This window comes from Protopterus annectens, chromosome 8.part0, assembly GCF_019279795.1.
Source record: "Protopterus annectens isolate FY-2018-M chromosome 8.part0, PAN1.0, whole genome shotgun sequence".
NCBI lineage: Eukaryota > Metazoa > Chordata > Ceratodontiformes > Protopteridae > Protopterus > Protopterus annectens.
The window spans coordinates 1,011,629,067-1,011,643,014 of NC_056741.1; the positions used below are offsets into that span (position 1 = coordinate 1,011,629,067).

General features: G+C 41.4%; 1 protein-coding gene across 1 annotated transcript in view; it reads right to left on the bottom strand.

The window, feature by feature from the left end:
• Positions 1 to 327: 327 nt before the first annotated feature.
• LOC122808389 (dual specificity tyrosine-phosphorylation-regulated kinase 1A-like) overlaps positions 328 to 13,948 on the bottom strand; it is a 337,526-nt gene continuing 323,905 nt past the window's right edge. The window contains exon 4 of the mRNA XM_044079355.1: positions 328 to 605. Coding sequence (XP_043935290.1) covers positions 328 to 605 — 278 coding nt within the window. The remainder of the gene's footprint in view (positions 606 to 13,948) is intronic.

Genomic DNA, 13,948 nt, shown 5'->3' on the forward strand with positions numbered 1-13,948 from the left:
CACAAAAAAAGCTAGGATAACCAGCAAACCACTTTATTGTACAAAAACAGTAGTCAAGCGTTTTCGTCTAGTTAAGATTTCGTTAGAACAGCCATAATAACCAAAGACCAACACTTAAATTCAGAAAGTCATGTGATGTCACTGACCAATGAAAAGTAATTAAATTTGGAAACTAATACTGTGTGCTCTCAAAATTTTCTGTTACAATAAATATTAAACATAAAATAGAAGTGGAAGTAAAGTATTGAGAAAAATGACATAGAACAAATAAAAACTATTTGGGAAATTGTTAATGTGACACAAACCTGTAGTAAATGTTTTTAAAAATCAACCATCTAAGCTGTCCAGCTTCAGAAGTGGTGCAATAGAACCAGCATCATTGAAGCCAGGAGGATCCATCGCATTAAGCCTAAGAATCCACATTAATTCCCTCTTATATAAATGTTCATCTAATATAAAGCCTCTAGGATCTTTACTATAATCTAGTACAACAAAATAAAACTTATGGTCAGGGGCATGTCTATAAAGAGCATTAGAAGTTTTAGCTTTCGTTACATCATTAGCATGTTCATATATTCTATCTCTTAACTGACTAGAAGTTTTCCCTATATAGAATGCGTTACACAAATTACATAATGTGGCATACACTACCCAACTTGAATCACAATTAAAATGTCCACTACAAAATTCTTGTTAATATTGAAAGAATTACATTCTTAAAATCTGTCTACATTGATTGCAGTGTCCACATCCAAACTTACCCCCGAGTCGATTCCTACTTGCTCTATATACGTGTCTTTCAGCATTTTTTTTAAACACTTTTTATGAAACACTACTTTGGGGGGATTACCTAAAATACTGTTCAAATCGGTCATTGATGAAATCAATAGCCAATTATTTTTAATATCAAGAAGGGTAATCCCTCCTTGTAAACATACTAAGTAGTATACCCACTTCTTCCTGAAAGACTGAATCATCTGAGCTAGTCTTACCAGTTGGCACAACCTTCTTTTGGAAGGGTGGGTGCCAGCTGTCATAATGAAGATAATAATTTGAAAGTGTAATCTTTCTATAAATGTTGGATAGAAAACTGCCATTAACATAATCCTTAAGGTAGATGTCCAAATATGTCATACAATCTGTATCTACTGGGTATGTAAACTTTAAGGAGGTACTACCATTTATAAATTCCTCAAGCTCAACTAATCTCTCCATGGAATCAACCCACACAAGGAAAGTATCATCCAAAAAAACAGATATAAAAATCCCAACAAGTGTTAAAAAAAACTGTTAAAAATAAAGTTCTTCTGGATTAACAAGAATTTTGTAGTGGACAAACATTTTCATTGATTCAAGTTTGGTAGTGTATGCAGCTTTATGTAATTTGTGTAATGCATTCTATACAGGAAAAACTCGTAAGTTGAGAGAATTTATGAACATGCTAATGATGTCATGAAAGCTAAAACTTCAGATGCCCTTTAAAGATATTATGCATGCTGCTGACCATACATTTTATTTTGTTGTACTAGATTATATTATTAAAGACCCTAGAGGCTTTATATTAGATGAACATTTATATAAGAGGGAGTTAATGTGGATTCTTAGGCTTAATGCAATGGATCCTCCTGGCCTTAATGATGCTTCTGAAACTGAAGAGCTTAGATGGTTGATTTTTAAAAATAACCCATTTATTACATGTTTTACATTGTATCACATTAACAATTTCTCAACTATTTTTTGTTTTATGTCATTTTATTATTTTTCTTCCACTTCTACTTTTAGTATATATTGTGATAGAAAATTGAGAGTAAGGCATTAGTTTACAAATTTCATTGGTCAGTGACATCACCTGACTCTGAATGTATTCAAGTGTTGGTGTTTGGTTATGGCAGTTCTGAAGAAGTCTTAACTAGACAAAAGTGCTTGCCTGCTTCTTGTGCAGTAAAGTGGTTCGCTGGTTATCCTACTGTTTTTCTGTGGCATCCTTTCATTGCTTTTTATGCAGTAACGTGCTGAGCATTTTATTTGATTATGTACATGGTATTCTATTAATGGAGTTGGCTCCTGGGAAACAGTTGGTTTAGAGTAGACTAATACCAGAGTTGGGGTAGCAGTTTAGTTGAACATTATTATTTTTTTTTTTTTACCTGCAAAAACTATGATCATCTGCCATCAAGCAGCACTACATAGGACTGTTACCCTGATGTTGATGAAATTGAAACCTCTTAATAAACCATAAGGCAGCAGTCTGATTTTAACTCCTTTTATTAGAATGAAGGTGGATTTCATAGTTTGAGCCATACCCATTTTTTTAATTCCAACTTTTTCTGAAACTAATCCTTTTTGAAGTGGCAGTAGTAGTAGTTGTTTTTACTGAAAGCAAATGACATATTTTGATAGTCCTAGATGGGTTTCTTTTGGGGGTATTGGGCAGATGTGCTGATTACCAGTATTGTTATAAACATACTCTGCAGGAAGTCCTACCATTCATAAACACTTGTGAACAGAAAAGCTTTAGTTTAAGATCTACATGGTAAACTCCAGTCTGCATAATAAACTTATTCAAAACTGAAATAGCCTACAGCAGTGTGTCCTGCATTCTTCGAAGTCATTGTTGCAGTACCAAGTCTTCGGAATTTATGCCTGCAGCAGTCCACATTCTGCCTGTGCCAGAGAATTTCACATCCCCGTACAGTGGACTCCCTTATCAGATTTAGGTTATAAAGAAGTCCTCAGCAGGCATTCTCTTTAGATCATGCTTCTCTGTTGCAGTAATAACAGTATGGGTTATTCTTGCTGTAGTAGCCCTTGCCTGATTCAAGTAAAATAACTTTAAATCCTTTCTCCTGGATTGGCAGATGCCCTGCATCTGATATTAGGATATCTGGGCATGAGGTTTGTCAGCTAGTGCCATCCTACAGCACTTTCTTGGCATCGAGCCGAAAGCACGGGTAGATGCATTGGTCTGTCCGAAGATCAGAGTGCATCATGAAGCTAAGTGCTGTTTTGGGGAAGCATTTTTTCTACATTATCTGCTCTGTTTGAGTTGTAAGAAACATTTGTTTAGATTGTAGAAAATAGGACTTTCATTCTCTTTATTATGCTTAGGCCCAGAGCACATTGTACCAAATGGTCTCCATTGGGCACATTTTAACAAGCACACTAACTGTCGTATGACTAAATCCCTTCTACAATACGTAGAACTGGCAGAAACCATAGTGCATGAAGATAACCCAGGGCCCTTTTCCTTTTACTTGAAGGGTCGAAAACAAAAAAGCGTCCAAAACTTACGAGAGTGGCAGACACTGCTTTGCCATCAGCCAGTCCACCCAAGCTTGTAATTTTCAGAGGATAGGAAATGCTTTTACATTCCTGTCTGAAACCCCTGTCGAATCCCTGTAGAAGTCTTAACATGCCTCCTTATTCCTCTGCCTCTGTACGAGTCAAAGCACAAGGGTTGTCTATTCAGTTGCAGGTCCTTTTGCAAGCTTCAGGTTCTGACTTCCTTGCTAGTCTTCAGATATGGAGGGCAGAACTTCTCAATATTCCAAGGGGGTTGTTGGTCGATTGTGAGCAAGCCATGGCTATGTACCAGTACTGTAGTGTAAGACCCAAGCCTGAGCCAAATCAAAAAGGATTCTTCCAGGGTTGCCTAAGCATAGGCTTTCTGGCTCTCAACTCCAAACAAGCCTACCAGCAGGATCTGCTTAGACTGAATTCTTATGATGAGGGTGAGTTGGCTTATGTAGACTATATCTATGGGTTCACATGCTGATTCTGACTCTGAAGACATCCTTACCTCAGCCTCACCACCCGAGGACTTCACTTTTGACAAAACACTCTTAAAATGGAGCATTTTCACTTTGAGCTGTTGATTACCTCGAGTCAGAATTTTTTTAAGTGTCCAGAACATAAACCTTTTGTCCTTCCTCCAGTACTAGTTAGTAGTGGATGATATTTTAGACTCCCTGCAGCTTGATTCGCAACCACCTGCTCCTTGGAAGCCGGACTGTTTTTATAGTGTTCTGGATTCCCACAAATTCTTTTTTTAGGAATCCTACTTCTCATACTGAAGTGGTGACTTCATGGTCCTAAGGAAGCTAAGAGGGCCTTACCAAATGACAAAAGAGAACCCTTGACCGGTTTGGCAAAAAGTCTCATCAATTTCTTTTCCATATTAAGTACCAAGAAATTCTGCTAGACCATATGAAAGAAACTGGAGGGGGTGGAAGATGGGGCTGTCTCCAAATAATTGATAAATGTCTACAATGCTGTCTTAATTCTTTGCATTATGTATTTGATGCTTTGGAAATATCACGCAGGGTGGCTGTATCAGGGTTTTTTTTAATTTGCAGGCATGTCTGATTAAGGTAACGTTCTCTTCCAGAAGTCCGATTCTGGATGCTCCTCCAGATCAAGACCGCTTTGGATCCATGTAATTAACCTTCAAAAAGCTGAAGGAAACTGCTAAATCTGTGTAGTGTGTCAGAGTTTTCATTGATTCAGCCATCAGGTTTAGTAGACACTATTCCACTAGGCTCTGGTCCTTTTGTCTCTCTCAGCACAGATTAAGTGGAAAGGATCAGAAGGGGTAGAACATCAAAGCAACATGAAAGTTGACAATAAACCTACTTCTAGACCTAATGGACCTCAACCTCTGGCCCAGCAGGGGTAACTGATTCGGCCAGTCCCCACTGTATTCCCACCCAAACCATCCCCACTTTTTGCACAAGCCTTCCCTCTACCTTCAAAACTAGAGGGAAGGCTTGTCCTCTCTCACCATATATGGGTCAAGATAATCTAGACAAATGGCTGTTGAGCATTCTCAAAGCAGGTTAAAGACTTGTCTTTCATCTCTTTTTCAAAGCCTGCAGTGAACACTGCAGGGAGCCATAATAAAAATAATTATTTTTATGCTAAAGTCACTACCCATTATTCATACAATATTTTCTTCTTTCCAGCATACAGTTCCACCAAGCCAAGTATGAGAAGCTCTGACTCCAATAGGTCTGCTTTTACAGCAAGGCTCCATAGAAAGGTACTCCCCCTGCCCCCTCAAAGAAAGAGGAAAGGTAATTCATTCCAGACTTTTTCTTGCTCCAAGAAAGTAGAAAACTTAAGCGACCCATCCTAGACCTTAAACTGATTTTTTTCTGGTCCCCAAGATGTCCTGACTGAAATCACTGTACCAGTATTCTTAACATATGGGTTTTCTTCCACTGATTTCTGTCTGGGCTACCAAAGCTTTACCTTACCAAGGGAGTACATGTGGCCTTTGCTCGTATGCATCTGGGTATGTAGGCAGCTGTATTTATGAGCACCTCAGACTATTTTGCTGCTAGCCCAAATGCAGGTTATGCATGACTAAATTTTGTTGGGTCATTGGTACGGTTGCTTCACTTTTTTACATTTCAGATAAGTGCCCCATTGGGTGGCCTTTTTTTTTTTTCCATCAAGGTTTTTGATTGTGTAGATCATTTTTGTTAGATGTCAGCTAAGAGGGCTAAGTGTGAGTGCAGTAGGTGCATCCTGTACAAGGACTTGCACGCTAAGTGCCTTTATTTGTTTAGGCCCAGAACATGACTCCACCTCTTGCTCCATCTGTCACTCATTTCTTCCTAAAACCTTTAGGTCGAGACTTTCCTCCCTTTAACACATTCCTCAAAACCCAGTGTCTAAAATGCCTGGATCAGGACAAAATGGCAGAATCTTCAGCATGTAACATCACCCTTCCTCCAAAGAAGAAACTAAAGACCCCGAGACAAGTCGCAGCCTTCTGAGTCAGAGGTGTCTGTTAAGGTTGCAGAACCTGTGGCCCATCTGATAGTCTCATTTGCTTGTTACTGAGACCCCATTGGAGGCAGGTATGGTTCCTAAGGCTTGAAGGTAGCAAACACTTCAAATGAACCATGTCTAATTATTTCAGAGGGTCCACGTGGAGTTTCTCAAATCTTAGGGAAGAGGTTCTAGGCACACTCATTGAAGTTTGCCAAGGTTTCGAGCATCCATGACTTGTTCAGGTGGATATCGCACTTAAAAAGAAAATGCAGAAAATTAGGCATGTGATCTCCCCTACAGCTTCTAAATAAAAACATTGGATGAACATCTCCCAGGGCTTATTCAAAGTAGTCATGGCCCTGACACTTCTTTGTGCTCTAGCTGCCACAAGCCACACTGATTCCTCTGAGGATGGTCAGGAACTGTATTCTGATCATTCCCTGGACTGTTCCTCACAGGTCCATTCCCCAGAATAACTCTCCTCTGAAGGACTCATTTCCTCCTGACTCTCCCCTATTGAGAGGCTTGCCTTAGAAGCTTCAGAACACGAGACAGTTTGAATGGCAATCGAAGCAAATGTCAGATATTTGAGAGATGCTGTAGTCTTTTGGAAGTGGACACTCCAGCCTGCCCCATACTAGATGCATACCAGGGCACCTTTCAGTCTGTATCTTCAGCTCCTGATTCTCAACCACAAGTACCTAAGACTAGACAGAGTCTAGAAGGTGCCTGATGAACTACAATAATAAAATAAGAACCCTGTGGCTGACCCTGCTGCAGTCTTGTCCTCAGATAAGCCCTCTAAACTTTTCCCCATTGCTAATGGCCTTCCCGTAGGCAAGGCTAGTAGTACTATGAATAGGTGGGGAAAGGTCTATCTAGAACAATAATAAAATAAGAACCCTGTGGCGGAAAGGTCTATCTACTGCCAGATACCTGAATATTTGCCATCTGTCTTACAGTATCTGAATAAAATAATGTCAGACCCACAATCTGTAGATTCTAAGCAGCAAATGCAGATCTTACTGTCTCAGTCTACTCAAATTGCTAGGCTGACCAAAAAATGCAGTTATGATGCTGTATATGCCTGTTCAAGGGCTGCAATCACAGGTTCAGTCCTCAAATATTATACACAGTTAAGCAGCCAACTCGGGCTTGAGGACTTAAAATCTAAAATCATAGATTCAACCCTAAAGATCTCTTTAGCCCAGAAGCTGCAAAACTTTTCAAATCCCTATAAGAGCATGGTAAGACTTATGAATGCCTTTCTTTGTTTAGGCCCAGAACATGACTCCACCTCTTGCTCCATCTGTCACTTATTTCTTCCTAAAACCTTTAGGTCGAGACTCTCCTCCCTTTAACACATTCCTCAAAACCCAGTGTCTAAAATGCCTGGACCAGGACAAAATGGCAGAATCTGTAGGCAAATTTTGCTTTCTACAGACCCTTGATACCACAGGAATTATCAGGCCAAATAGACTTTAACTCATTACACCCAAGTGATCCCTCTGGGTGCATCTGCAGTTAACTCATGTTAATGCATCTAGGTGTCAAATATTGCGTGTTTCTATTTGTATTAATAATTTCAAAACCGTGCTATGTACGAGATTTTAAACAATTTTATCTTAAAGCTTACACAATGGCAAACTTAACAGCATTACTACTTGACCCCTGTCTAGTGCAAGTAAATAGATATTGACTTTTTATTTTAATTTATATAATTTTCACATTTTTCTAAATATCTCAACAACCAAGTAACACAGAACTCCTTGGCCTCATATGAAAGCTTTCAGCTAGATGAATAAAATGCTGTGGACAGTGTGTGTGTAACTTGAGTGATTGCTGAGATACTTTATTTACAAAATATTACAAATATAGTAGATGTTCATCGTGTTACACTGCTGCAGTCATTACACTTAGGTTATCCTGCCATCAGGCAGTCCCACAGTCGGCCAGAGTTCCAAAGTCTTGGTCCGGTGTCGGTTGCTGTCGCTTCTTCCCTGACGTCAGTGCGCCAGGGGTATATAAGATGCATCCGATGCCATTTTCTTCAGTCTCTTGCTGCGCGGTGCCCGAAGCAGAAGCAGTTTGCAAGTGCCGGTCGGCAGACTCCTGAGATTTTCGAAGTCTAATTTCAGATCCGAAGTCTTCAATAAAGTTAAGTACCCCGTTGGGGAAACTTTTTTTCTTGCCTCAGACCGATATCAGAAAAATTTAATAATTGTATTTCTTGTGGGAAGCCAATACCTCATAAGGACTTCCACTCTTACTGTATTCCATGCCTAGGCCCTGATCACAACGTCACTAGCTGTCAGTTTTGTGCTAGATTTAACAAACGCACTATAAAAAGTTTTGATTTTGCTTTGCACTACTTTGGCCAAAAGTTCAATTATACTATGCAGTCGGATCAACCAACGACCGCAATACCGAAAAAACACAAGGACAAGGATAAAGACAGGCATCTGAGGCCCAAAACCTCTTCTAGGCCGTCGCTGGTTCTCAGTGAGGCACTTTCGCAGCCCCTGACACCCGCTACCTCAGAGCCACAGGCCGCCTCCGACTCCCACGTGGAGACGACTAGGCCTCTGGAAACTCAAGGTATTGGGCCTATGGAAACTAATTCCTCAGATGGGTCCGGAGCCGCTGAGCAGGCGTCTGCTTCTGAGGGTGTTTTCAGACCTGCACAACTTACCATTAAAACAGCCAAGACAAAAGTACCATTAAAGACAAAGAAACAAGTACAGCATTCTCCTGGACAGTCCTCCATGCCTAAAAAACAGATGCTCAAAATGTCCGAAGACCTCATTACTCTAATCAGGGGTTCCCATCCCCCTCCTGAGAAAAGGCCTAGGCAGGATACAGATGGATTCCTCTGATAAGGTTTCCATTTCCTCTGATTCCTCTTCAGACCAGGGATACTCTCTACCCCCCTATGAGGACTCTGATACGGAAGAATCTATCCCTTCAGCCTCTCCTCCTGAGCATTACTCTTTTGGGGAAAATTTACATACCATGAGGGAGCATTTCCATTGGGAAAGTCAGGATTACTCAGAATCCAAGAAAAGGCTCAGGGATTTCCTTTTATTGCCTCAGCACAGGCCCTTGGCTATTCTGCATGTGCTTGATTTTGTGGATGATGTGTTCTCTGAATCCAGCTTATCTCCTGATTCTTTGCCCCCTGCACCAGCCAAGCCAGATAGATATTATAGAGTCCCAGACTCTCAAGTTTCTTTATAAAAAACATTCAGCGGATCCAGAAACTATTTCCCAGGGTCCAAAAGGGGTTAAGGCTTCCATTGCAAAAAATCCAGTGCCCTCTGACAGAGATTCCAGAGCTTTGGATAGATGGGGGAAGAAAGTATACACTTCTGCAACTTTAGCAGTAAGAGCTTTAAATTGCCAGTTTCACATGCTTAAGTACCAACAGTATTTAATGGCTCAAGTTAAAACAGAAAATGCTTGCAAGCTCAGAAGCTCCTGATTGTAAAGAAATGCAGGATTTATTGGATGCAGTTGAGCAGGTGGGAAAACACTCTACAATGTGGTTTTGATTCTTTAGAGGCCTCTTGTAGGGCCGCAGTTACAAGTTCTGTGATTCAAAGACATGCTTGGTTAAAAGTAAAGAGTTTATCTGATCATGTTAAGGCAAAATTATTGGATGCTCCTTTACAGCAGGATACCTTGTTTGGTGTTAAGGCAGAAGAGGTGTTAAAGAAAATGGAGGATAAAGCTAAATCTATGCAAACAGTCAAGGATTTCTTACATGTACAGCCACCTCGATTTAGCAGAAATTGGCCAACTAAGAATTGGTCCTTTCCAGTGTCAGACAGGCCACAGAGAGGCAGATACAGACGCCCAAGAGGCAGATCTCGACCCCAAGGTTCAAACAGACAACGACCGTGGGGCACCTCAACCCCAAAAGGAGGCGAGGAAAAGTCTCAACAGGAAACAGTCACAATGACTTCCCCTTCGTACGCCAAGCACTTCCCTTTTGGAAGCCCCCTTAGGGGGAAAACTAGCATTTTTTTCACAAAGCTGGCAAACAGTCACCCAAGACAAATGGGTTCTGAATATTGTGTCTCAAGGTTACAGGTTCCACTTTCATACTTTACCAAGGCTAAAAGGAATGCCAGACCTGCCACAAAATCAATGGGCAGAGGCACAAAAACAAATTTCAGCCCTCATGGACATGAGAGCTATTCAAAAAGTACCACAACTGGAACAAGGACAAGGAGTTTACTCAAGACTCTTCCTGGTCCCCAGAAAGGACAAGGCCTGGAGGCCCATACTAGACCTTTCAATTCTAAATACTTACCTGGATATTCCGAAATTCAAAATGTTGACATTACAGCAGCTTCTACCCATGCTGGGCAAGAAGGCTTGGCTTGTTACTCTGGATCTCAGAGGCATACCTGCATGTCTCTATCAGACAAAATTGCAGAAGATACCTCAGATTCAAAGCTGGTATGATGCACTACCAATTCTCTGCACTGCCCTTTGGCTTATCTACTGTGCCCAGGGTCTTTACAACGTGCCTGACACCAGTACTTGCATTTTGCAGACAAAAAGGAATTCAAATATATCCATACCTGGACGACTGCCTCATTCAAGCAGAGACGAAGGACACTCTTCTACAGCATCTGGCATTTGTAAAAAGGTTAATTTCTCTAGGGTACACAGTAAACGAAAAGAAGTCAAAATGAGTGCCCTCACAACAGATTATATTCCTGGGTGCCAGCTTAAATACAATGGCCCAGATGGCTTACCTCACGCTAGACAAACAAGTTCAACTAACTCATTATTTTCAACTACTGGCAAAAAAGTCCCATCTCCCTGCAAGAAAGTCTGCAGGCCCTGGGATTCATGGCATCCTGCATACTACTAATACCATATGCCAGACTGCATATGAAGAAATTACAATGGTACCTAAAAAGTGTTTGGACTCAACACTCTCACAGTTTAGAAGCAGTAATACCAATGATTCCCTGCCTACGACAGGAGTTTCGATGGTGGGCACAAGCATGTCACCTAAACAAGGGTCAGCCTTTTACCCTACCCACAGCCACAACAGATGCTTCGGATTATGCCTGGGGAGCACACATGGCAGGAAAATGCATTCAGGGCAAGTGGACCACAGACCAGATGCATCTTCACAGCAAACAAAAAGAGATGTTGGCTGTAAATGCCCTAACAGCTTTCAAGGACCTTCTGCATCCAGGACAATTTAAGACAAACAACACCACAGTAATGTGGTACATAAACAAGCAAGGGGGCACTCCACCTTATCCCTCTATGCAGGCAAGCCATGACCTTGTGGAACACAGATGTAACGTATTAAGTTCACCTGCAAGCACAATTCCTGCCAGGAAAGAAAAATACTTTGGCAGACGATCTAAGCAGAAGTATCATGGACCCTCACGAATGGAAATTGAATCCACAAATCTTCAGCATGGTAATGCAAAAATGGGGATGCCCAGACATAGATCTTTTTGCCTCCCCACTGAATTGCCAACTACAAAAATTCTGCACGAAGACTTATCACAAGCAAGCATGGAAAGAGGATGCTCTATTGATCCGCTGGAAAACCCTAAAAGTTTGCCTTCCTGCCACTGCCTCTCTTTTCAGAGGTACTCCTAAAAGCCAGACTTGAAAAACCACAGATTATCCTGATTGCTCCAGGCTGGCCACGCCAGCACTGGTACCCTATCTTAAGGAACTTGGCTCAAGGCCCACCATGGATTTTGCCTCAAATTCCTCACCTTCTGACTCAAAACAATCAGATCCTGCATGGTCAGCTCAAAACCCTAAACCTGGCTGCATGGCAGATTCATTAGTCAAACAAGCAGCGCCTCACTCTAAAGCTGTCATGAATGTCATTTTGGAGGCCAGGAGGCCTAGCACCAGGAAAGCTTACTCAGAAAAATGGAAGAGATTCTGCACCTGGAACCAGGCTCAAAACCTTGACCCTCTTGTTCCAAACATTCCTCAGATTTTACAATACTTAACTGAGATGCTGGACAGAGGCCTATCCTCCTCATCAATTAAGAGCCACACCTCTGCCATTTCACACATTACAACACAGATCCTCCTTTATTCTCTCATCTCTTGCTAAAACAGTACCTCATTGGGGCTAAAAACATAAGACCACCCCAGAGAGCACAAACACCAACTTGGGACCTCAATTTCGTTTTGGAAAAACTAACCCTGCCACCTTTTGAGCCAGCCAATACAAAATTTTTATCATGGAAAACAGCTCTGCTCCTAGAAGTAACTTCAGCAGGAAGAGTCTCAGAACTACAGGCATTGATGGCAGTGGAACCTTTTATAATTTTTCATCAGGACAGGGTTTCTTTAAGGACAAACCCTACCTTTATGCCAAAGGTGGTATCTAGTGTGGCTCTTAACCAAACCATCCATTTGCCAACTTTTTATCCAAACCCCCAGAATAAAGGGGAGAAACTTCTGCATTCTTTGGACATACACAGGCAGCTACGCTTCTACTTGGACAAAACAAAAGCTTTCAGGAAAACTGAGCAACTGTTTGTAGCATATGCTGCAGGATCGCAGGGCAAGGCTATCTCAAAGCAGACTATATCCAAAGGGATAGGACACTGTATACGTTACTGCTACACACAGCATGGAAAATCAGCCCCAAATAACATTAGGCCGCATTCCACCAGGGCAACAGTCACTTCAACAGCCTTTCTCAGAGTACCACCTACCAAGGAAATTTTAGAGGCTGCAACTTGGAGTTCAGTGCACACCTTTGCCAAGCATTACCACCTGCCTTTGTACTCTAAATCCAGAGCAGGATTTGCCACTGCAGTTCTGCAGGGCCTCATAGCCAATCCTAACTCTTTATAGACCAGCCACCGAACCTTAGCTTTGGGATTCTACCCAAGTGTAATGACTGCAGCAGTGTAACACTATGAACATAGTACAGTTTTGTACCTACCATAAATGTAGATGTTCGAGTGTTCACACTGCTGCAGTCCAGGTTACCCTCCCTCCATCCCCTCTAAACTAGCTGGACTTATCTATACCTTTCTATCCTATACAACCTTTGTGGTGTATTTACTTGTAAATGAAGGTATTGTTATTTTTATATGTATATTTTTTATTAGCAATATGTATTGCCTACCTACTTGGAGGCACCTGACATCTGGGGCAAGAAAAACTGAAGAAAATGGCGTCGGATGCATCTTATATCCCCCTGGCGCACTGATGTCAGGGAAGAAGCGACAGCAACTGACACCGGACCAAGACTTTGGAACTCTGGCCGACTGCGGGACTGCCCAACGGCGAGATAACCCAAGTGTAATGACTGCAGCAGTGTGAACACTCTAACATCTACATTTATGGTAGGCACAAAACTGTACTTTACTATGACATATACAATTTGGTTTAATACCTAGATCCTAAAGAATACTGCCACTATAAAAATAGCTTGTGCTGAAGAGTTTGCCATTAATATTTCTTACATACCCCTATGGTTCCAGAGATATGAACATTTGTTTGAAATGTGTGAACATAATTTGATTCTGTCAAAAGGCTTTGGCTCTGCCCATTGGAAGTTACAGTGCAAACTTCCTGACGTCCATTGGAGTGAATGAGTTAATAGGGATCCACTGTCCACTTTCAAAGAGAACTGCCAAGAAAGATTTTCTAAACCAACAACATAGTAAATCTTCAGGGAGCCCCTCCCTTCAGAAGCAAAAACCTGCGACTCCCTTCCTCTTTTAAAAAGACTTTCTCTGCCCCTTCCTTTCTGGGAAATGATAGCTACCAACAATTGGGTTCTGACTGTCAAAGAAGGCTATACCCTGTCACAGGAAAGCATCCCCTGCCTAAAGGGCCTGCCTTGTCTTAAAAAAAAAAAAAACGGCTTCGTTGCTCGGCCCTGTCATTCGGGACTTACTAGATCAAGGCACCATAGAGTACCATCCTCTTTCATAGGAAAATAGTTCTGTTACAGAATTTTTCTGGTACCAAGAAAGGACAATAGAACCCCATTCCAGATCTCTTCTAAACACCTTTCTAAGGGTATCCACCTTCAACATACTCTCTGAACACCCTTCTAATTTTCATTCTTCCCAGCACCCTTATTACATTACTAGACCTGAAAGATACCTACCTCCACATCATTTGACCCTCTTGCAGGAAATTACTG